A 26,353-nucleotide genomic window follows, 5' to 3' on the forward strand; every position below is an offset into this window, starting at 1 on the left:
GACAAACTTCTTATGTTAAATTTGTTAACCCTCCACATCGATTTCTTCACTTGATGTCAATATCCTCTGTTCTGCAGTAAACCATGTTTAATTGTTGTAGATTTTATGCGTTTTGTTCCTACTCATACAAGGGCTGCTTAAAATCATTCCTGATTGAGTCTGACTGAATAACTTCATTTGGAATTCACCACCTAACATAGTTAATGGATGCTGATGTATAAAGCCGGGGGGTGGGGGGGTAGCAGGGGTAAAATTACTTCAGTATATTTGGTTGAATACAAAGGGTAATGACAGCAACACACAGGGTTTGAAGATTTTAAATTATGCTGCTGCTATTACCATACTGCTAGAAGAGAAAAGGGGAAATAGTGGAACATACTTACACCTTAAACTTTGGAATTATTGACATACAGTACTGTGGAAAAGTCAAAGGGAGCCTTTAGCTTTGTTGTTTTTGCAGGTTTATAATGGGTGTGTGTCTTTATTTCTAACAAGAAATATGCAGGAAGTATGTGCACATTATTGAAACACACACACACACACATACACACCAATCAGAACTAACCTTACTTTGAATTTATTAAAACCTTCTGCTCTCTTGGGTCGACTGCTTGGATGTTTTAATAAATAATCTCGTATTATATTACACACCTTCATGGTCTTTTATCTTTTTCTCTGTCCAGATGATCCCATGTAACTACGGCAATATTCTTTTTTTTTTTCTAAAATGTTTTTTGTTTGTTATACAGTTTATAGATATTTACTTTATATTCCAGTTGTACACACAGTAGTGGAAACATTTTTTCGGACATCCTTAAAATTTTACACAATCTCAAATATTATAGTGAAATATTTGCAGAATTATTTTTTTTTTTTGTATGTTTCAAAAGGTGTGGCTGAATCAGACAGACAGAAACAAATGCATATGAATTTTGTGTTTATTGTTAACAAGAAAAAATAACAAAACAAAATTCTTGACAGTTTTGACACATGTGGTGCACTGGTTGTGTTTCAGGGGTGCATTTTCTTGTTGAAGCATCCAGTTTTGACATCAGTGGAACAGTACATGTGCAGAAGGGAGCATGTGGGTTTTAAGAATACTTGGCAGAATACTTGGCAGAGTTCAGTTACTTAAGAGTGATTCTTAATGGAATATATCGCAAATGCTTAGTCTTGTCCAAAACATTTTTTCCACCACGGTATATTTCTACAAAGATTGAGAAAGGCATATGTGTGGTCATGCATTAAATTACAGGACTGTAACTGTAATCCGCTACAATTACTGAGAAGCAATATTTAGTTACTTTTTAGTTATTGATTAAAATACAGGTAATTACTAAGGGGTTCCATCTGAAAATATTACATTTTTTATACACTGATTCTAACGTTGTTCAAGAAATGTGAGTTTGTTTGACAGTAATCAGTGTTGGGCACTGATATGTGGTTTACAGTAGTCGCTTTTCCATTGACCCTCAAATTGCGCTACCATAACTTGTGCATAAAAATTTACCCTAATGGAAAAACAACAATTTTGCCAAAAGTCTCATTTTTCGATTAAAAGTTTTTGCGCTGGCAAGAGGTGGTGTTTCGGGCATAGCGCAAATGGTATATCACGCAAAACTGCAATGGAAAGACCTTTTTTTGCAACTAGAGTCAGGTGAATTAAAAAACGGATGTTGACAGACGTTACAACAAGTGAAGAAGAAGATGAAACATGTCACGGAATGTGTGGACACACCAGGAAACCCAATCATTTTTTAATTTTGTACGAGATAGAGGGGTAATACATAATAATAATGAATATATCTGTAAATCAACACCATATTTACGTTCAATGCTATGTTTATGAAATGACTTCTCATGTCATCTTGTGATAATAAACAAATCATCGCATTTGTGATTTAATGGAAAAACCAACATTACACACTTCTGCTTTTTCAACATTTAGTAAATATCGAAAAAGTTTTGCGCAGATGTCCAATGGAAAAGCGACTTGTGTTAAATAAAACTGTCAACTCAGGTTATAAGTATATCTAACTTTCCACCTGGACACCTGAGCTCATTACATTCATCATGATCATTTTTAGGTGGGAAGACCTGCCAGTTTTAAAGGGAGTCCTGGGGAGGACCCGCTGCAGGCCCGAACAGCCGCCCAGGCCGGAGGCAGCGGCAGCCTGCTGCGATCCAGCAGGGGTCTCCGTCTGGGCCTGGGAGCTGTGACCAGGACGACTCCAGGCTCAGCTAAGGGCAGAGGACCAGGTCAAGGCCAGAGATCAGCACCAGTCTTCAGCCAACCTGTTCAGCCTGTCAGCCCAGCGACGAGCCAGAAAATCCAAGATAGTACAGGTACATTTTAAAAAAAACTTCTTCCATCATATTTTTTTTTAGTTTACCTCACTGAACACAGTGATGCCAGATGGAGATGGCCTCCTTTGGGCTCTGGCAAGTTTCAGATTGAATTTCGGCAACCTAAAATTTAACACTCTAGAGAGCTACCTTATCTTTCTTCTTCTAAGCTGTGAGCAGTTGTGGGACTGTTTCCCCCTCAAATTGGCTTGAGATGAAGGCAGCTCATTAAAATGCATTTGCTGAGATTAATTTTGGCAGATCTGATTGGATGGCTTTAAGAAATATTCTGAGGGGACTTTTCCTGCTCCAGAAGTGTGCATCTACTGTACTAAATAAATAAATAAGTGCTTGAGAAGTGCTTGTACTTTCTCTTCACACACAGTATTCACAATCTGCAAAACTTCAAGTCACATTTATACTTGTAAGTCCACTGTCGCTAGAATATCCAAGGTGGAAATTTGCCCATCATCTTGCACACTGCTGGAAGGCGCTACCATTTATCACTCACATGCATATTTGATTTGGTCTCTCTCTGGGTGTGATAACCCGGACCTGAAGTTCAGTCAAGAAAAAAATGCACATAAAGAATTGATCTGCATACTGTTATGATGTGCCAGGCTTCCTTATCATAATCCCTATTAATACATATGTATGATTTCTCAGTGCTGCTCGGCCCTCTGGGAAGTAAGCTTTGAAGGGCAATGCAATTAACGCTTAAGTAACATCAGTATTTTGCTGCTGGCATCATCTCCTTTCCCTCTGCTACCAATACGACCCACATCCCCATTATATATTCTTATTCTACATGCAGCATTTGTCAGCATTGCACTGGTGTCAGTGTTTGTCACTGTTTTTGAGTGAGGCTCAGCGATAAAGCAATACTGATCATTTTCTTCAGTGTAAATACAGTTTGATAAATATTTGATATAATTTCAGTGTTTTGACAGTACGCTGAACTCACATATGCACGTCACAAGATATAATATCTCATAAGGTTGCACTATGGAGTGTTTGGTATACTTAACCGATAAAGATCCAATGCTACTTGGTGGCAGTTCCCAAATTATTATTTTTTCTCTATTTAATCGTTCCTAAGTGATTTTTCACCATTTATTATAATATTATACTCTGTATTTTGTGTTTTTTCAGTGAAAATTAGGTATTTTCCAATATTTAATTCACTGATCATGGAGATGTTCATTAAAGCTCAGATTAAAGTTGAGGGTTATGATATTAAAAACAGAGAAAACTGATGAAAAAGGGACTTTTTCAACAAAGATATCAATAAATCAATAACTGAGCATAAAAACAGTCCTCTCCATCCACTGTCATTTATCAAACTACATGGGTTTTATTGGTGAATCAGTGTTGTAGAAGATGATGGTGTTTCCATGTTCACTATGGAGCATCTGAATGTCCAAATGGGTCATATCTGATGACATTGAAAATATGACAAACTGTATTTTACACCAATTATTTACATGTATTGATAGGATTAATGGATCAACAGTTATTGAACATTTCAGGTCAGTAGATGCTTTTGGTTGATGGTGGCTGTTTGGGTCTTTATGGCTTAACCAATGAAGAGCAAGACGGCTAAACATGTATTGTTTACAGGCTTAAAAACCCTAAAAACAAACAATAACTTGATATTTAGTGTAGTGAGATAATTATGTATATCAGCTCTTTACCCTCTACAGCAAAGGTGTCCAATCCTGGTCTTCGAGGGCCGGTATCCTGCATGTTTTAGATATTTCCCTCTTCCAGTACATCTGGCAGTCGTTATCAGGCTTCTGCAGAGCTTGATGATCATTTGAGTCAGGTGTGTTGGAAGAGGGAAACATCTAAAACAAACAGGATACCGGCCCTCGAGGACCAGGATTGGACACTCCTGCTCTACAGGGTGCTGGAGGGCTCATGGAAGTTTGTCCGTCCAGTCCATATATGTGGTGTGGACTGGAGAGTTAGAGGAATAGTAAAGCATCTTCAGTTTCACTTTCACTTTGCAACGCTACGACAATCATGGACCGCTACCTTCTGCTCCGTCAAGCATGGACCGCTAACCCCCACCACCACCAGCTCAGACTAAAATTGGTAGTGGAGCCCTAGGGTGTATATCTGAAGAAGGCACTTGACCACATTCCTTAGGGCATCCTGTGGGGGGAGGGGGGGGAGGGGCTTCAGGAGTATGGGGTCCATTGCCCTCAGCTACAGGATATTTGGTACTTGTTTGAACATACCCAAAGCTTGGTTTACATCGCTAGTAGTAAGTCAGACTCATTCTCAGTGCAAAATGGACAAAATTTCCTGGGAAGAGGGTGGAGGGTGTTTAGTTTGGTGGCTGTGGGTTCAGATCTCTGTTTTTTTACAGATAATGTGGTCCTATTGACTTGGTCTAACTTAAGGCTTTCATTGTGGCATTTTGCAACCAAGTGTGTAGCAGCCATGGTTCTCAGATGGAAAATGGTGGCATGCCACTTCCAAGTTGGGTATGTGTTACTATCCCAACCAGAGGACTTCAAGCATGTTGGAGTCTTGGTCACAAGTCAGGGTACAATGGAGTGGGTGATTGGGGCATTGTCAGCAGTTATGTGGATACTGTACCAGTCTCTTGTGGTAAAGAAGGAAAATGAGCCAAAATGCGAAGCTCTCAATTTGCTGGTAAATTTATTCCTGCCGTCACCTATGGTCACAAGCTGTGGCAGTGACTGAAAGAATGAGACCATGGATACAAGCGATGGAAATGAGTTTCTTAGATAAGCAGAGGAAGATTTATGGATGACATTTTTTGGCCTTATAGTCCAGCCCTATGTAGACTGTGTTATGGATTTCTTTGAACAATCACTTATTTTAGAGACTGTTTGGAATTTATGACTATATATCCACAATATTGTCACATTTGTTTCTCTTCTGCTCTCTTCATCATCGTGGAATTAACTATTTCAGCCCTTCACTACATTCTACTGCAGAAACCACTATAACCTCTCATACAATTACAATATAAGATTTAACTCTTCATTGTTATGTTAATGAGTATCAGACACTTATAGGACCAGTTGAAGCTACATTAACGCTGCAACTTCTTAATGATAATACTCTCATCTCCATTTTCTTTTTTTTATAGCAACCATGTCTGAGCTGTGCATTAGGGGTTCTGCACTCAAATATCACATTTAATAACATGCAATTTAATGCTTAGGTGAAGAAATCCATGCAGGTTTTGCACAATGCCTTATAATTAAAATCAATGGGTCATTATAGGTCTTATTCCAGCTGTCCTATTGACTTTTCTGCTCACATTTTACCTAAACCTTATCATATCTAGATACTCTTTTCATCATGGAGAGAAGACTGGTGATTTATTATGGGTTAATTTTACAAATATTAATAGTAGCTGGTATTGTTGAGATGCCGTAGCGTCATCCTAGTAAACTGCAAGCCCTGGAAAAACATTTTCCAAAACCACACTGTTTTTTTTTTTTCGATACAGATTATTTGAGAGATGTGTTATGAATGCAAAGAAGAAGGTGCACATTTTAAGAGAAAGTCTAAAGACAGCTCCAGAATAGAATATAAAGTAAATAATAAATAGTATTGAATTATTTCATTTGTTCTCCAGGTGTTCTTTGTGTTTAAAAATGTATTCTCATTAAACAAGACATGAGGTTTCTAGGCTAAAGTAGATGAGTAAGATTCTTCTGTCTTTCTTGACTCTCAGAAGGGATGGATAGAGTGGGGGGTAGGAGGAAAATGAGGACATTTATCTTTAATGATCCTGACCTTCTCACTCAAGAGGAGCAGGCACCAATCTAATAAACAGATCACATACCACTGAGGCAGATAGCGAGGAAGAATGAAAAGTGGTGATAAGTGAGGCACAGTGTCACTGATTTTGCTGGAGAAGAGATGCACTAGAGATATTTTATCCTTCCAATTTCTCCCACTTTCTGTTCCACTTCCTCCTTCTCAATTTTTTTTTACTTTTTGCTGATGTGGAGTGACTGTCGAGTTGTAGCACTGGAGCTCACAGCTGTGCCAAATGGAGGGGAAAGGAGGGCTACCTACCTTATCTCTGCAGCCAGCAGGGGATAATGCTCCTCTTCTGCTCAGGATCTGGACCTTTTTGCTGGATGGGGCTTCAATCCAAGACCTAGGGATTTAGTCTCTGTCCACTGTGTGCATGAGTGTGTGTGCAGCTTTGCTTCTTCGTGCCTACACATTTCCTCCATTCTGCTGTTGAAAACCATAGATTACAGAGGTTGCTGACAATAGATGCCACTGTGTAGCTTTGATTACTTTTTTATCCTCCTTCTCTGATTCCCTGTTGATGATGCTTTCCCCGTCTTTGTACAGATGCTTTCACTTCATCTTTATTTTCTTCCAGGCCTTTGTTCTTGTTTGGTCTAAAAACCTACATAGTAGGCAAGTCTGTTTTCTAGAAATTACATAATTTGCAACAACAAATACAGTTTGAGAGAAAGAGAGTGCCACCGATAAATTAACCCTGTAAAGCCTGAACCATTAAATCATTGACACAAAATTCCAGTTCTTTGAAACTGGAGCCTTTATTGGTCCTTCTGAACAACCAAAAAAAATGTTTTTTTCAAATATCAATTTCCATGTATGAGTTTCAATTTTGTATCATATTTGATACATCTGTTCTCAATGCTCAAATATTATTATTTTTGAACAAACAAAAACAAAATATAACACAAACATGTCTAACAAATTGGTAATTCCTTTTCAAAACTGTCAAAGTTCTGCCTCCTTCCTCATTAATGGCAATCTTGTTGTGTTGCTGGAAAGGCCTCTGGTGAATGAATTCCTCCCCCCTGGTGGATTATCAGTGTATTGCATGTATCTAATTGTATACATCAGGTTTTTCAAAAATACCACACTGATCATGTAGAGGGCTTCAAAACTCATGTTTCAAATATGATGCGTTTGGCGTTATAGGGTTAACCTTCTTTAACGTTTACAAAAAATATATACAGCGGTGTGCAAAAATATTAGAACACTTGTCAAATCTTAAGAAACTGGTAGTTTATTTGTTCCCAGAGCTTGAATTTCACTTTTTTGCCATTGCAAAAGGTAAAGGCAAAGGTACTGAGGATATTTCACCTACAAATTTAGCAGTACAGTCCTTTTTTTTTTTTTTTTTTTTTTTTTTACATTTTACTCTAATATTAAATGTGGCCCCCCTTGGCATAAATCTAAGGAAACTCTAAGGAAACTCTCTGGAATGAGCTTCTGAAAGCGTGGAATGACATTGGGGTTGAAACTCTCAGAAAATACATCAACACAATATCAGAAAGGTGTGCTGCTGTGATTGTAGCCAAGGGGGGCCACACTAAATTATTAGAGTAAAATGTAAAAAAAAGGACTGGACTGATAAATTTGTAGGTGAAATATTCTCAGTACCTTTGCCTTTACCTTTTGCAATGGCAAAAAAGTGAAATTCAGGCTCTGGGAAAAAAAAAAAAAAACACCAGTTTCTTAAGATTTGACAAGTGTTCTAATATTTTTGCACACCACTGTATATATATCTGAATGTGCTATTTGTATTCACATATGTGGCAGTTCCCCACTGGACTGGAATGAACTAAACCTAATTTACTCCTGAACATATAGGAGCCTGAGATTACGTGCGTAATGAGGCACTTTAAATGCTGAGATGGACCATATTATTTTCACTGATTGACCTACATAGGACCATATAATTGTACTCTTTAATGTTGAGGTACTGTTTTTTTGTTGTCTGTTTTGGTCTTTGTTGAGGTTGTTTTATTTTGCTTTTATATATTGCTGTCACCTAGGTTACTGACTTTATGTCTTTTCATATACAAAGGCTTGTTGTATACATGTAACCTGTGACTGGAAAAAATGAAAAAAAAAGTAAATATCTAACTGCAACCAAGATCTTATTCTGAGTGAACCTCAAACAAAAGCGGTCTCTAATGTCTGGCGCTTTGTCCACCCACAGACCACCCAAAGATATGCCTGTAGCACAAAAAACACAGCACTTCCTACACATGAAAAAATTTGACATTGAGCACAGTCTATAGTCTAGGCAGTAAATCGAGACAAGGGTTTATGGCACGTGATGGAAGTAAATGCTGTTATGATATGTGTACAACCTACAAATTACCCACAGTGCAATGAATTATAAACATAGCCATATATCTTCTGTGCCTTATATCCTCTTAAGTGTTGTCTTTTGAGAAACTGTTGGCTCCTAACCCACTCTGCAAGTAAGGCTGGACTAAGCCAAAAGCGGTTGTTCGCAGGTTGTTGTGTGTACAGTCAGTATATTTGATTTCTGTAGATGTTGGAGTCATACCAGAGAGAAGTTCCTGGTGCCTGCCGAGAGCTTAGTCAACACAGAATGATGAATGATTCATGGGGGAAATAAACATCATGGCTATGCTGAACCTACTGATTTTTTTGCTGGTGTGTGAGCTCAGTTTAATGAGTTTACAGTAGTCACTCAGACACAAACACACACAATCCTGCTTTCTTTACTTGCAGTGCTTTTTGTTCATCAGCATATACTACAGTATAGATGTTCAAACAAGCTGTGCATTAATGTGTCTTACTGCCAGATGAGATAAAATTTGGGATTACTTCATTTAACATAATCTGTATACAATGCAGTCTGCTGTCTTTTGTATATTCTTTTGTGGCACAAAACCAGTTCAGTTGAGGACAGGAGTGGGCAACTTCAGTCCTCAAGGACCAGTATCGTACATGCTTTAGATCACTGTTTTTCAACCTTGGGGTCGGGACCCCACGTGGGGTTGCCTGAAATTCAAATGGGGTTGCCTGAAATTTCTAGTAATTGATAAAAAAAAATAAAAACAAAACAAAACTTACTAATAAAACATATATGGTGAGTTGAGAGAGACAATCCCAATACATAAAGGACATGACAAACTCTGAAGCTGAAACTGAAGCACTGTGGTACTCTTTATCTTTCAAATGTTCATTGTGGTCAGTTTCAGATGCTGCAGCTCTTCCATAATTCATAGTTTGAGTTATTGTTTGTTCAGTATTAGCTGTCAGCCTTGTAAATCCAAGCTGGACTGACTGTACATACCCTGACCAAGGAAAATCAAATTCTCCCTTTGTGCAGTAATCTACACCTGACTTTTCTGCCTCCATCCATAATAATATACATTATATAGACTAAATGTCATCTAAAATTAACGTTTATTTGCAACATAGTAGAGTGAACTCTTACATGATCAAAAACAAGTTAATTTTAGCAAAAAAAAAAAAAAAAAAGTGTCTCCATTTTGAATGTCTGGGGTCGCCAGAAATGTGTGAAGTTAAAATGGGGTCACGAGCCAAAAAAGGTTGGGAACCACTGTTTTAGGTATTTCCCTCTTCCATCACACCTGGAAGCCATTGCATCATTATCAGGCTTCTGCAGAGCTTGATGATGAGCTGATCATTAATTGAACCAGGTGTGCTGGAAGAGGGAAATATCCAAAACAAGGGTGTCCAATCCTGGTCCTCAAGGGCCAGTATCCTGCATGTTTTAGATATTTCCGTCTTCCAGCACACCTGATGGTCGTTATCAGGCTTCTGCAGAGCTTGATGATAGGCTTATCATTTGAATCAGGTGTGTTGGAAGAGGGATACATGTAAAACATGCAGGATACTGACCCTCAAGGACCGGAACTGCCCACCCCTGGTTAAGGACATCCTTCGTGAAACAATACATACACTATTTTTCATCAACGTTCTGCTAAATAAAATTATACATCATGACTTTGTTGCGCCTTTTCCAACAGATGACCAAGTTTTCACTCATCATGCTCCTGCTCCATCGACAGCCCAGGCTCAGGCCATGGCCTCCAGGTCGCTGCTTCCTAAAGCCAGCCAGTCAGGCCTGCGCCCTCCGGGCTTCAGCTCCAACCGTCTCCCCGCAGGTCGTCTGGCAGCCTTTGGCTTTGTCAGGAGCTCCAGCGTCTCCTCTGTCTCCTCAGCCCATTCCGCTGACAGCACACAGAGCGACCCCTGCAGGACAACCCACCGTGAGTCTGCTCATCACAAATCTGTTTATGTAGTGACTGTTAAAGCTGCAGTGATTGTCAGTAGGAAACAGCCCCATAATTACTTTTTAGCATATTGTACTGTAATTAAGAGGGAAACATAACTCCCTTTGTTTTCTCTGAACTCTGTTTTCAGGTAGAAGAAAATTAACCTTGGGGTGATTTGTGTGATTAGTCACATGTGTTCAGACAGGTAGAGGGGCTGAATATGTGATTGGCAGCTATTTATGGATTAATATTGAATAAGGAGCTGTGAAATTGTGCCAAAGTTGCCAATGTATTTGACTTAAGAGATACACTAATGGGTCCAATCAAGCGGTAACACGTGGACACATTTCGTGTTCAACAGTCTCTGTCATGTAATCAGAGGAACTTATATGCATGTATTATATATATTTGAGTAGGAATTTATAAACACTTTAACATTATGTACAACAAAATTTGGGGAGATAAAATTTTTAGGTGAAAAATGTCAAATTACTGCTTGGTAACACGTGGACTTGAAATAGACATACATTTTTTAAGCTTTATGCAAACTTTCAAAACATGCAGTTCTCCACAGAAATTGATATCAAGTAGGACAAAACCTTTTAGATATTATGTTCAACTATGCCAAAAATAAAATTTGGAGTAAAATATTGAAAAGTGTGTTTTATTTACACGAGAATGTGCTAACACGTGGTCAGGCCGCCATAGTAACACACAGATGACTCTTTACCATTGTATGCATCTCCCAAAATGTTGACCTAGTTTTTAAAACGACAAGCCAGATATAAACACTGATTTATTTAATGTATTTAACACTAACACAGTGTTATTTACAACTTGTGGTGGTCCATTCTGATACAGGTAAAAAAGAGTAATCTCTCAGTAACGGTTCACAGATAGTCATTTTAAATGTGATCAGTCTATGAATTCACAATCTTCATCATTCAGAATTTTAATTTCTCAAAGTAATAGACAGTTTTTGCATGTCTTTTTTTAATTTAATGCAGCCTAGCAGAAGGTTCGAAACATCTTCTGTACTGTATAGGTGGTATTTTAAAAGGGATAACAGTTCCATAAAATAGAGATCTTTAGCAAAAAAATGAGCCCACTTAATAAATGATTTGTGCAAATTTACTTTTTCATGTTGATGTTCACTTTTGCTTGATCGGACCCTAATCTATTCATACCCACAGTTTGTCAGATTTATGTGACCACTAGAGGGAGTAGTGAGTCACTGTGCTGGTCTACCATGGTGAGGAAAACTAACACCACAGGACCTTTGATCAAACTCTAAAAAAGTGACCAGATCAGATGAGAACCATTAAGACACAACTTTTAGAGTCAAAGAAAGGGACACTGCAAGAAAATGTGTTCTTTTCATCACTGGACATAGCTCTAAATGAAAAGAATGGAGTTTGATGCTGAAATATGTGTGCTATGTGATGTTTTTATCTTTGCTAAGTTCGTTGTTTGTTAATCCGCAGTTCTGACTAAACTGTGATAGTTCTGACCTTATTTGGAAAATTCCAAGCCGAACTTTAGTGCAGCTATTGACAATACAAACCATACAGAAAATGGAGGTGACTATAAGACACTATTATTTAGACTAAATACTAGTTTCTGTTTGAAGAAGAAAACTTGATGATACTATAGTACAGGTTAACAATGAGCGTCATGCTTTATTCAGTGAGTGATACAGTCTGTGGATTCATAGCATTAATCTGTTGGTTATTTTGGTTGTCTTAAGTGTGTTCTATGTGACCTCCACCTGGGTCATTCCATATAATTTCATCAAGTGGTCCCCATCTGACCCTCTCAGATTTTTCTAAATTTTTACATACTTCTAGTACATTATATATGATGGAAAAATCCAAAATTTCAAGGCTTAATTGTAAATAGTTCCAAAGTTATGACCATTTGAAGTAGGTAGGGAGTACCCTAAAATTGCAAGCAAAATTAAGACTTGAAATTTTGGCTATTTTCAGGCTTCTATAACTTCTGAACAACAAGAGCTAGAGGTCTGAAATTTTCAGAATTATTTCACAGGAGTCTATAGTCCTAAGAAATGTGAAAATATTTACTTAAAATTTATAATGGCATGTTACAGAGAATGACAAAGTTGAGATTTTATCCATCACGAACTTCTAAAATGCTACTTTTGGCCACTCATTACACAATTTAGAGCAATTCCTGTACTTTCACATTATGTCTTTTACTTTTAAATTTTGACACTAAGCACAACTTGCTACTATAAATCCTTCTATGTTAAATGTTCAAATTAAATATGGACATTTTGGCTAAAATATGGGATTTATAGAAGCAAGTTGTGCTTGGTGTCAAAATTTAGGGCAATTCCTGTACTTTCACTGGGTGTCTTTTATTTTGTGATACTACCTATCCCACATGCTGATATTGACCTTTGAATCAGGAGGTTGGACAGATATTTTTGATTTTAAGCTGTTCATATATCATACATAACATAACATAGGACCTTCATTTTACACAGATCCATTCCCAAAGTAGCCAAGATATAGCACATAAAATTTCTAATGAATATGATGATTAGGTTTTGTGTAATGAGTGGCCAAATGTAGCATTTTAGAAGTTCGCCATGGATAAAATCTCAACTTTGTCATTCTCTGTAACATGCAATTATAAATTTTAAGTAAATATTTTCACATTTCTTAGGACTATAGATTCCTTTGAAATGATTCTGAAAATTTCACACCTCTAGCTCTTGTTGTTCAGAAGTTATAGAAGCCTGAAAATAGCCAAAAATTTCAAGTCTTAATTTTGGTCGCAATTTTAGGGTACCCCCTACCTACTTCAAATGGTCATAACTTTGGAACTATTTACAATTAAGCCTTGAAATTTTGGATTTTCCCATCATATATAATGTTCTATAAGTATGTAAAAATTTAGAAAAATCTGAAATTTTCTTAAAATCTGTTGATTTCATATGGAATGACCCACCTGCTGTTGAGAGTTTGGAATATCAATAGCCCCATTAATGCCCATCCTTCTCATAAACCTAATCTGTTCACCATATTGCTATTGTCTATTACAATACTGATTAAATCACCATCATCACCAGACTCTTTTCATTATCTTTATCTACTCTGTGCATCCCCCTCATGAATGTAGTTTGCATAAACAGCTTCCTCCCACATTCATCATGCAGTTTGCTTTGTTTTCCTGAGCTCCACCCCTCTTCATATTTCTACTTAACTCTGTATTTTCACTCTTAATGTTTGTGTCATTAATGTGGAGCCCTAGCATATCAAAACCAACACACACAGTTTTACCTTAAAGGCATCCAGTAGGAGCCAGTGGAAATCATTATTATTTGTTCCTGTGTCACACATGATTAATCCATAGACTTACACTGATATTAGTTAATGGAAATCACTATCATTAACACGACAGATCTAAACATGCTCTCATCATTAATTAATCACTCTTACCAATAATAAGCAAGGAGGTAACATGGTGTAAGTTGTTGTGTTAAGTCAGTAGGACAGACTGACTTGTGGGGAAAAGCTGAATATGTAGTAATATGCATTAAAACTGAGTGCTACTGGAAGTTATTCATTGAATTGAAAAATTCAGAGGATGAAATTTGGGTTACTGTTTAATTTCCATTGATTCAAGATTGCTTTTTGTGATAAATATATTGCCAATGTATATCTTTCTTCAGACTCATGAGTAATTTACTTGGGTTTATAACCAGCAGATTAATATATGCGTTACCCTTAATATATGCAGTACCCTTTTCCTAATACCTTTGTGCATTTTGATTCTTTAAAACCAGTAGTGCACTTGCAGTTGAGATTTCTTCTCTGCCTGGTTGACTAGCTGGTTAGTTGGCTGAATTTGTGGTAGCTGCATGTGTTTTTAATGTGACCTACATAGAGATTGCTTGCTCTTCTTCTCCCAGTTACAGTTGACGTAAGCGCCTCCACTCTCACGCACGCCAGGCCCCCTGTTATGTCATCACTGTTTTCCCCTGTTACCCCCCCCTCCACCAGCGCTCATACTTTTTTCATCCCCCTTTTCTCTCTCTCATTGGCTGGAATTGAACATAAACTGTCTAACTGTGCAGGGGATGCTCCAGATCAGCTACTGTAAAGAAAAAGAAGAATTCACGTCTTGGCAGGATAGTTGTAATTAAACAACCTTTAGATTTATTGTCAGAGACAGACATAACCATCAATAATTAGTTCACCCTCCAGATATTAGCTTTACTTGTGTAGTTCTATGCAAGTCGCTTACTGTTCTATGCTAATTACTTAAGTAAACATCAAATTTCTTTGTAAGTCAAAGTAGACAAAAATTTCTTTCTTTTTTTCCCTCTTTGTCATTTGTGTCCATCTATGTTATTGTAAACCTTAAATGCAGCTTTCATTGTAACAGTGTCTGAAATGACAGTATATTATGTGCCACTCAAAGTGACAAACCCAAGTGAAGTAAACCTGAGTGCCCTGAGGCCAGAAATCATTTATTGTAGGTTTAAGAGTGACCTAATCCCTGTCTGATTGTGTGTTGTCCTTTTGATTGGCTGTCACTTTTATCCTTAGCAGACTTACCCCATATGGCATGTTGTTCCAAAGGTCCACCCACAGGTTGACCACAGACATCCACATTCACACAACAAAAAATAAGCACAGAAATACCTGCCAGCAGAACCTGAAACACTAGAGGTTTTAAAGACATGCCTGCAGCAGAATGTTCCTGCTGTTCCTCAGAGCACGGTAGGACCACAACGATAGACATGAGAGGCAAAAAGATTTAGGTTCTTTGATGTTCCTGTTTTTGTGTGTGTGTGTGAGGCCAGATCGGAAAAGCGGAAACATTTACCTCCACTTTTGATGCTGCATGGTGCTTATGACCTTTACCAGCTGGGTATTTGAACTTTTCGCTCCTGTTGACCTTCCAGAATAAAATGGGCTTGGCTGTAAATCCCCGATTCTGTCGCTCCCACTGTGGAGTCACTTTTAAGAGTTTAGCTCCAAGGTTTTCTGGTAATGTTTTGAAACTGACTGACATAAAATACCATGACTTATATTTTCCTGATGCAGTTTCCACTACATTACAGAATTTGCTGCTGATAAAAAACATACATCTTCATCAGTGCATTAACTGCATATTAGGGTATGTTTCTGACTGACTGCACAAACCTATTTCCATACTGTTCTGTGTCGTAGCAAGTTGGTGGAGAAAAGTTTAGTAGCAGTCACAAGGAGAACAAACAATGGTGAATCTGTAATTTCTAAGGGTTTTGTCTATGTAGTATCTGTCTGTCATGTGATTGCTTATATATATGTGTATATATATGTGTGTGTGTGTGTGTGTGTGTGTGTATATATATATATATATATATATGTATATATATATATATACACACACACACACTCTGAGTGAGTAAAGCCTGGATGCAAGAGTGTCGATGATACCTGATTTGCCTCACTAGGGGATCTTTGCCCCCTTTCACTGTGCTCCATCTTAGATCAAACAAGATACAGACTGACAGATGAGTTCTCACACATCCTTCTACCAAAGATGTCAGGGGAGTGATAGGAAAACCAGCAACTCTCTCTTCAGCAGAGAGAGAAAAAAGAAGCCCAAGCTCACTTGCTCGTTTTCCCTATTGATCAGCAAGCAAAACGGACTCCATTAGGGCTCTGGAAGATAGGGGTTCAAGGAATCATTAAGGAAGAGAGCGATGAAGAGGAACGGTTTGCTGGGTTGGAAGGAAATCCCTGGAGTTAAACTCCACTCTGTCGTTGCTTGGCATCCGTCTTCTGTTCATTGGGGTTATATGTGGGTGTGTGTTTGCACAATGCTGTACATGGGAAGGCAATAATAGTTTGCACAGGCTACACAGTGCTATATCTTGCAGAAACATTACTTAGTATTATTGATCTTATTTGTTTTTTAATCAAAGATGCATTACACAGAACAGTCAGTACATATGTGCAGGTAGTATAGCTTCTACAGGTTTAGCCTGCAGGTCTATTATAAAACTGCAGAGAGAAAATTGCATACTGCACCACTGGGTCAGTTCTATTCCCTGGGGTTATGAAGATACATATGTGAAAGCTCTATGATGTATTACATACGGTACACAATACATACAACAGAAAGAGTGGACAACAGCCAGTGTTTGATGTGATAATTATATGAAAAGAGATAAAACACATTTGCAATGTAAAAATGAATCTATATGTACTGTATGCGTAATGAGTGCACAAATATACTGTATAATGATGTGGTATATTTTAAAATGAATGCATTTATTACTGGAAAAATTTGACAAAACACACTGAGGTAGCCAAGGTGACATTGACCCAAAGGGGGTAAGGCCTTAATTGATTCTTATTGCCTGTTTGTCTTTGAGTATGCAGGCAATTGTGTGCATGTTTATATAGTGTCTGGATGAGGAGGAGGGGGCCATGGGTTACTCTATATGAAATTGATTAGCCATTAACCCAGTCATCCCTTTAACCCAGCTGTTGACATCCTACAAGGTGTTTGAGGGGAGGTGTGTGTAATTTTTGTGTGCGAGACAAGAGCATTCATGTGTGTAAGACACATAGGGGTTTGGTTGTTAATTCTCCTGTGATTGACAGGCTCTATTACATAGCTGGGAGGTGATTCAAGCAGGGGGAGGCTGATGAAGCCTGTGCCTCTAAGCCACGCTGAGGCTATGACAGAAGCTCGATCGTTAGAACAAACCGAAGTCTATTTGACTTCTCTTTAGGTGATAATGAAATAATGCTTCAAAAGCAAATGAATGAAACCAAAACTGGAGGAGAGAGCAGAGGAAAGAAAAGCTAAGGAGGGATGCAGTGATAAAGGCAAATGCAGCGTGTCAAAATGAGCAGAGGGAAGACAGGAAGTGAGAATGTGGAAAAGAAAAGTGAGGATGGATAGAAGCATGGAGAGGTTGGCGGAAGGAGGAGAGTGGATGCCATACCCCAGATGCCATGGCTCAGATCTGGTCTGTGACTCATGCTAGCTCTCTGTGAACAGATGGTTTCTATGGTGCATGTGCACACGCACGTACATGCGCAGAACTACACAAACACACACTAGTAGTAAATCAGATGGGCCAATTAGATATGGCTGCCATTCTGCGGCTGAGCACAGAAAAACTAACATGGCAGGGGCTTACTGAAGCATTAGAGATGTGACAGTGTGGATGGGCTGAATGGGCTTGTTCATTAACTGATAAACACCCAGTGTATTTCATCCAGCTGCAAGTAAATTATTGTTTATAAGCTTAACTAATCGTCCCAACTGACTAAAACACTGTGAATGTGAGACCAGGAGCAGGAAATCAGATAAAGCCTTAAGCAGGTTTCACCTTCTCTTCCCCACTCTGATATTACAGATAGTGAACTGAACAATGGTATCTGTTGGCTCAGGTGTTTTCATGTCTTATTTTAAAATCTACCTTTAAAAAATCAACCCCTGATAAAGGTTTAAATGGAGTTAATTTTTTTTTTTTTAATATTCAATTCTGCATAACACTGAAATTAAAAGCTTGAGTGTCTATTTTTTCCTGTGTCTGAATATATTTTACAGATTTCCCATTCCTCTTCCTGTCTCCTACTGAGCAGGCTTCATTACTGTCTACACTGCTAATAAATTAGTTTTGGTTCCACAGCAGGCATTGGCTTTTCTCCCTAACATTCATTCCCTTACTAAAGTACCAAAAATATGTTTTCGTTTGACATGTAGTTTTCACATTAATGTTCACTTTTGCCTTTAATTTTCCACTTTGGATTAATTTAACACTTTGCCTCAAACCAAGTAAATAGCTTGTGTGAATAATCATCATCAGAGTACCTAAAGGCTGATCTGGATTTACAGGCAGACAAAATCGTTATCCATATGTCTGGGAGTCAAAAAGTTAAGTTTTAAAAGACGATGATTAACTTTCTAGACGGTGTCAAATAATAATAGATTTGGAGGAGCATCAGTGGGATATCAGGAGTCATGTAGCGGCTGCTGGCTGCGCTACTGTTATCATTTAATCTGCTGCATCTCAGTCCAAAGCCCAGACATGATGGAATATTACTGTATATTTTATGTATGTAACTTTAACTCTGACTTTGGCAGATATTCCTGCAGATACACAAACAGTGCACTTTTGTCATCTGAATATAACACAGACTACTAGATATTCGTATAAACTTTTGGGGATGTGATTTTTCTTCCTGGCTTTAATAAAATTTAGAAATTGTTGAAATTCTGTTTGAATTCAGGCGATAAAATCCAGCTGTGTTGTTGGACCATGGCTGTTTCCAAAACTGGGTTGTGAGGCTGTTTTTATTAGGTCACCAATTATCCGACGAAAACTCAGTGCAACAGTTTGATTATTTTTTTGATTGATTTTCTCAATTAAAACAGAAGAGTGTTGTTCTGTGCATATGACGAGCAGGGGAGAGGTTTCACTTGTAAAAGATGCAACACAATAAAATTGACGCACTTATACAAAAGCAAAGTCATAGAGATAGCAAGATGAAAATGAGGAGAACAAGGAGAACACAGAATAAAAGACATTACAAGATGAAAACAACCTAATGAAGTAGGGGTGGGTGATATGGAAAAAAAATCATATCACGATATTTTTTTTTTTTCATATCAGTCGATAATATGTATCACGATATAAATCAAATCACTGTTTTTGTCAAGCTTAAATTTTCTGTTACTCATAAGTTAGATGTGAAGACATCAGAAGGTTATTTTTGATTTAAATATGATTTCTTTTCTGTCAGAGCTTGAACATGACAACTGTGCTGAAGAACATTATACAACTGTTTCAGATAAATAAAACAGGTACATATATTTAAAACTAAACTAAAAGTCTGACCAGCAGGCAAAAGCTGTCAAGTTTTAAAAAAGAACACAAACAAAACAGACCATTAAATTTGTTGGTCAGCTCCAACTATATAAAATCTTCATTCCAAAAAGGTTCGTGTGGAAAGGCCAGTGTTTGCATTCTTCACATAGGCTACATGTATTAGTTCAGTACATCTCCGTATAGAGGGTATGCACGTGACGTCACCGCTAGTGGAAGTCACCGCAGTTCTGCCCACTGAGTGGCAGAAAGAGGGAGATGAGTAGCGGTTTTGGCTTGAATACTGCGAAAACTTTAGAACAATCTAAAAAATGGGGAAGAGCTGTTGTGCCATTGATTGCACAGATAGGTTTAAAAAGCACTTGGAGCTATCGTTTTAGCGGCTACCTAAAGCCAAAGACAGAAGAAGCAGATGGATCGCTGCAATTCGTAGAAATAACTGGAATCCAGGAAACGAAACCTGGATTTGTGGGTGCCATTTCGTGTCAGGTAACGTTAATTTATGCTGTGTTCTTGCGTAAAATCATACCTTAAATTACATATCGTTTTGGCTAACGTTACTTCTTAGTAAAGCTCTTAATGTTAGCATCTGTCATTTAGTTCTATATTTCATAACAGAAACGTTTTTGTCTTCAATTGTGTGATTATGAACCTTGTACTCTACATGATTTGTAAACTAGCTTAAACTGAGGCTAACCTAGTTTTCCAAATAAGGGGGTACTGTAGCACAAAGCTGTTGTAGCTGTGTTGTTTCAAGTATTTGATGTTAACTCTACTTAAATATCCACAGTACCAGTAGATCATCCACTCACTTGGGTCGATACTAAGGGTTCAACTCCACTAAATCAGTAGCGAACTGTGAGCACTACTGCTGGGCCTTTACCTTGGCAATCACCGCCAAGAAAATACATCTGCGCTGACATAAAACCTCAAAAACAATAGTATGTTGAATTGAAAGCACTCCCCAGTTGTAATCCTCTAATCAACGAGGACGAGGATGTCAACAACTCTTTGGGTTTTGTATGCTTTCAGCCTTTGCATTGTGGATTTTCCCGGCGTTGAAATCAGGTTCATATAAATGTCAGGATACGTGATTTCCGTCCACATATCAGTGTTCATAGACCACTTGTTGTTTGGTAGCTTGTATGGATCCATGTCCAGTCCAACTGTCTTTAATTTCATGTTATATTCCACATTTTTACCAGTCTCGCTGTAGTTACTGCTATGCTCCGCCATGTTGAGCCGGTTTGTTTTTGCCACTCAGTCTGACTTAGAGGGGCGTGGCCCAGGGGGGAAGTGACGTATGTGCATTCCCTCTATTGTATTGAAGGCCCTGAATGGAAACAGTTTCAGTACAAACAAGTGCACCGTTACACCCCTACTTTTCAGTAACCCGATCATCCGAGTTCTCAGTCAAATTTTCTCCAGAGGAAACACTCATTACCTCCCGCTGCAGCCCAAACATTAGCATGTGTGCTGCCGCTGCTCTTACACCTGTGCTGTGTGTGTCAAGCTGTGTGTGTCAACCTAACTTGATATGGCTCTAGTGTGATTGGTTTTGGTGCAGCGCTACTTAATTATGATTGGCTGTTCTTCTGTCTGTCAAAACATGGACCAATGAATTCTATCGAAATTGTATTAAACATGTCTCATATTTCTATCGTGGAAAAGTTATTTTGCGATATATTTCATTATCGTTTTATTGCCCAGCCCTATAACGAAGCATAAAATATGATATAAAAAACAGACTTCCACTGACTTTGAGAATCACTGATCTAAGGTAATAAAAGCCAAGTGACAGAAATAACCCATGATGATCTCTAAAGTTTAGTATGGCCACTATTATGCTTCATTCCAGGCCACCCATAACTTTTTTCAACTAACTGATTTTTCAACCTTCTACCGGTGAAAATGCACTGGAATGGCAGTCAAACCCATGACTTCCCACCTGCGAACTCGTACTAGATCGATGTACTCCCAGTTCCAAGCTCTCAACAATGGCGGCCCCCGTGGATGCGGTGTTTATGCCAAATTGTTTATTAGGGACCGAGCCGAAAGGTAAGGCCCTCTCACACAGTGAGAGGCCTTGCCTGCAAGCAAGGCCCTATTGTTTTTCGTTCGTTTTTATATTATTATTATTATTATTATTATTATTTTTCCGTGACGCTTTAAACTGGAATTTGCCCCCCTAAACATGCTCAAAAACTCACCAAATTTGGCACACATGTCAGGCCTGGCGAAAAATTTGATAAAATGTAAAAATTAACCCCATAGGTGCCAAAATGGCCTCTCTAGCGCCACCTATGTGAAAAAAATGGGAAAAGCCCTAGTGGCCACTAGGAATGTCGTACAGACATGAAACCAGTGCCAAAATTCTTGTTGGATGAAGCACTACAAATCATCCACTGACACTTATGACCTAACTCCAACAGGAAGTTCGCAATATGCCTTTCAAAATAAAATTTCTAAAACTAACTCCGATGACACCGTTTGTCATATTGACTTCTAAATAGCATCAAAAGATAGAGTGAAACCTCCTCAAAAAAGTGATCTCTCACTTTTTCCGGAACTGTCTTAGTTTTTTTTTTACAAGCCCGCAAAGTTGTGATGTTTGGAACTCATTTTTCACTTTGCAGTTTTTCCTGACATGTGACATATCTACACGTTCATGGGACTCAGCACAATGCTCACATGCAAAAATTTTTGAGATAGGATGTATGGTTGTTGATTTATAACAATTCTTTTATTTTCATACTTTTTCCACTTTAGACTGCCATTTGACCCCCTTAACATGCTCCAAAACTCACCAAATTTGCCATGTATGTCATGGCTGGTGAACACTTTCATACAATATCAAAAATTAACCCCTTGGGTGCCAAAATGGACTCTGTAGCGCCACCTATGTACTAAAAAACACACAAAATCTGCCCTAGCAGCCAGTAGGAATGTCACAGAAACATGAAACAAATGCCAAAATGTTGGTCTGATTGAGCCCGAAAAAACATACACTGACACTAATGAGCTAACTCCAACAGGAAGTTGGCAATCTGCCTTTGAAAGTTACTCTACGTTTCTGCAATTACTGCTTATTCATTTCAGAGTTTTGACATAAAAGTTAGACCTCATTGAATTCCCACAAGTCTGCAGAATCCAAAAGTGAAAGAATTTTTCAGATACGACCTACGGTTATGGAATTATAGTGATTTTTTGGAAGACTATGTTTAGTTTCACTTTTCCAAATGGCAAAATCCCTATAAAATTCTTGCTGGTGCACATTTTCATGTGTCTCTCTGTAGTGCAGTGGTTCATGTAGCTGCCTATGGAGCCGAAGGACCCTGGTTCAAGTCCCAGGTAATCCAAAAATTTTTTTTTTTTTAATTTTATTTTAAAACAGGTTTTACTGCATTGTATTGTGGATATTGCAAATTTTGCACACATTCAAAAGTACACGGAGTACATTTTTTCAAAATAAAACCAAAATTAAGAATAATACAAAATGTCTATTACATAACTTCTTTTCATTTTTATGACCAAACACTCAACTGTTTGTACAATGTTTCTTCATTCAAAAGTACTCTTTCTCACAGACACACATCCTCACACAATAGGGTTTTTCCAAAATAAAAGCCTTAAATGTGGTAAATCATCACTTTTATACTCACTTATTCATACAATTTCAATTCATTTTTCAAACTGATTCTTTCTCTCACATTAAAAACAAATGCACATACACACAGTAGGGTTTCCAAAATAAAAGTCTCATTTTAAAGGTGATGGTGGTTTCAGCAGAGGGTCACTGGTGTTCTGTACAGATGTAAGGAGGACAGACACTAAAGGGTGGGAACTGGTATGGGGACGGACAGGTGTGAGTGGAGCTGAGGCGTCGACAGTCACGGGTGGCGGATCACGGGGGAGGCAGATCGCCCGGTGCGAGGTCCCGCCCAATGCTGCTTGCAGCTTTAATTAAAACAAGGTATTGCTTTAATGTAATTTATCTGCCGATGTTCTGCAGAATCAGCAGCTACTCTTGCATTAGCTAGTTTTCAGTCCATTGAGGACAAGAATAAATTAATACCAAATACGTATCCAAATATACAAATAACATAACATAAAAGGTATAACAGCTTCTCTTGCCTTATGCGCTATTTTTACTCCTACCTCAAAAAAGCAAAGAGCAAACACCTTTGGCCATAGAAATGATTGTAAATGAACATAAGATCCATACGGTCCACCATGCTGGTTTGTTTACATCTAGCTACCATAATTCCTTGCGCTCAGGCAGTTTGGCGTGACTTGCCTGAAACGTTACAAAATGGTGAGTCGTGGTTTGAAGACGTGTTTTATGGGCTCAAAAACCTGCCTGAGATGCAGCATTACAGCCTGTTTATCAATGGAAAAAACTCATATTAAGTGTATTAATCTGATTTTGATGTCACACGTTATCCTCATACGTGTTGACAGTGATCGACATATTGATTAACGTTGAGTCTGTCACACTCACACTCAAAGTTAACATCTACTGACACTGACAGTTTACCAGTAAATTGAGTTAATTCATCAAGACACAAGAGGCACAAGAGGTCAACATTTCTGACTCATGGCCTTTGAGTGTTGTTGCCAGTTTCTGCTGTGTTTGCTAAAAAAATAGGGAAACAGTGATTGAAATCTGCTTGAATGCTGTTTATAGTTTTTAAGCGTAGAATTCTGACTAATCAGTTATTTCCCAGTGGCCTGTTTTTGAAGAATAAGAGCTATTTCTCCATCACATCAGCATTGCAAGCTGTGCACCACAGGAGTCCAGTTCAGATGTATTTGTATGTGTGTATGCACCTGTGTTCATGCTCAGCTGCTGATCTACACTGGCTCTTTCTGCAGAATGTGCATGTGCTGATTTAGCTTTGTTTTGTTTTGGGGGTTTTTTTTGTCAAATGAAATATCCAATTTTATGCAGACCTGGCTTAAGTTTATCTCCAGGGTGTGGTTTTTTTTGGGGGGGGGGGGTCTGTACCCATTTCAAGATCATAATTACAATGAAAACCTCGTCAGTGCCTGAGTTTAAGTGTGTCCTTTTGTCTCGTTCAGTCTGTAAGTGTCCACATTGAGGAGTCAGCATTATTCTGCCCAAAGTGCTCACTGCTACAATAAAATGGCCTTTCTCTGAGCTAAAAAAAAAAAAAAAGACCACTTTCTTTTCTCAGCTTTTTCCCCCTCCTGCTCACACTCCCTTTTCAATATCTTTGGATTTTTCATCTGTCTTCAGAACATGCTAATCTTGCCACTGGCTCCATCTCAACACCCTTCATTCATTTCTATTCTTAGCTCTTTTTCCCTGTTTTATTTGCATCCCCACTGCTTCATCACACTTCCAGTCTCATCCCTCCTGATTTCTCTGTGTTATCCATCACAGCTGGCATTTTGCCAATCACAGATGCATGTTGGCTCGCTTTTACTGTTAATAAAATACATCCACTTTCTCAATTTCCCTGCCTAATTTTCATTCTTTACTCTTCCCCTCCGCTTGGTGCTTTGGAAAATTGTTCATATGTACTTGACCTATGACTAATGAGGACACTACTGTTGATATCAAGTTTCCAATCAATCTGTGTCAACTCAGATAATGGAGATTCAGTCAAATACCTTTTTTCCCTCTCAAATTTAATTCATTATTCAGCAAAGCAGGTGTTTCATTGCATACAAGCTGCTGCCTGACAATCAGAGACAGCTAAATCTGAGTTTGCACAGAGGATGCTGACAGTAGAAATTCGGTAGCAGTACTGCAGCATCAGGTCCATGATCATATCTGGGCTGGACGCAGTGCCTACGCCCTTGACTGTGTAATGAGGAGAAAGTACTGTAAACAGCCTCACCAATCATCTCCCAAAGAAGCTCTGCAATGACTAACAAGGCTATTGGAATATCCAATACTCAGACTCATTTCCCAGAATGTGAACAAAGTTTTAGAGACATTCAACTTGTGGGAGGGACGTGTAGACATGCAGCATCGATAAGAACTCATATCTTAATTTTGTTTAACAAATGGTATGAAACACTTGAACACTCAAAACATGAATTTTGAAGTGAATCATATGAGTCAATGGTAATGAAATTATACTGGTGTTAATGCATATACAAATTAACAAATATGCAAAACAAAAAACAAAAGTGTATTTTATTGGTGAAATCAGTTTAACTGGTCATTTCCTGTTTGAAAATCAGGAAATAGTGACTCTACATCATAAGAGTTTTAGGAAAAAAAAAATCACTTACCACCTTTAATATGAAATGTTCAGCCTACTCATCCTTCTGTCAGATTCTGCCAAATCTCATTCAACTTTTCATGTTTCACCTGAAAAAGAGATTTTGACCAGTATGAGGTCATTTCATGTTTAGTCTCGAAAAAAATGCACTTTACTTTTAATCTGTGCTTGAGGTCACATTAAATATAGAGAATAATAATAATACATTACAAAAATGAAAAGGAAGGAGTTTATTGTGTTATATATTATATTATACAGTGAATCCTGGGGATCAATAAAGCTCATCTGTATTGTAGTTCTACGTTTTAATTTTGGGGCTTGTATTCATCATAGGATTCATCAATGAGAACTCTTTGTCCACGTCAACATAGTGAGATATAATATTAACATCAGAGTCCACACTGAAAGGCTATTTTAATCAGTAGAACTACAAGAATTACCGTAATTTCCGGTCTATAAGCCGCTACTTTTTTCCACACACTGTGAACCCACAGCTCTAAAATGATGTGGCTAATTTATGTTTTCTGGGCTAACAATCGATCCAGCTGGCGAAGAAGGAAATAGAGCTGCTCCACATAAGCTTGGCATCAATGAAGTGATGGTGAGACGTTGGAGACGGGGTGAGTGCAGCTTATAGTCAGGTGCGGGTTATAGTCCAGAAAGTATGGTAAATACTCATCTGAAGTGGACTGGACCCAGTAGAGTATTCCATTATGGAGTACTTTAATATGAAGCAGTTGTATTTGTAACCCTGTACAGACTACATGATACATTACGTGACATTTTTAATGTATTGGACTGTGACTCAGTAGTTGTGTATTTGTCTGTAGTGTGAA

At 38.1% G+C, this 26,353-nt stretch overlaps 1 protein-coding gene across 1 annotated transcript in view; it reads left to right on the plus strand.

Moving 5' to 3' along the window:
• The window catches only part of mtus2a (microtubule associated tumor suppressor candidate 2a), a 66,827-nt gene that overhangs the window by 19,127 nt on the left and 21,347 nt on the right, over positions 1-26,353 (plus strand). Inside the window, exons 3-4 of the mRNA XM_030153833.1 lie at positions 2,088-2,346; positions 10,146-10,388. Coding sequence (XP_030009693.1) covers positions 2,088-2,346; positions 10,146-10,388 — 502 coding nt within the window. The remainder of the gene's footprint in view (positions 1-2,087; positions 2,347-10,145; positions 10,389-26,353) is intronic.

The sequence above is a fragment of the Sphaeramia orbicularis genome, chromosome 14 (assembly GCF_902148855.1).
Source record: "Sphaeramia orbicularis chromosome 14, fSphaOr1.1, whole genome shotgun sequence".
Lineage (NCBI taxonomy): Eukaryota > Metazoa > Chordata > Actinopteri > Kurtiformes > Apogonidae > Sphaeramia > Sphaeramia orbicularis.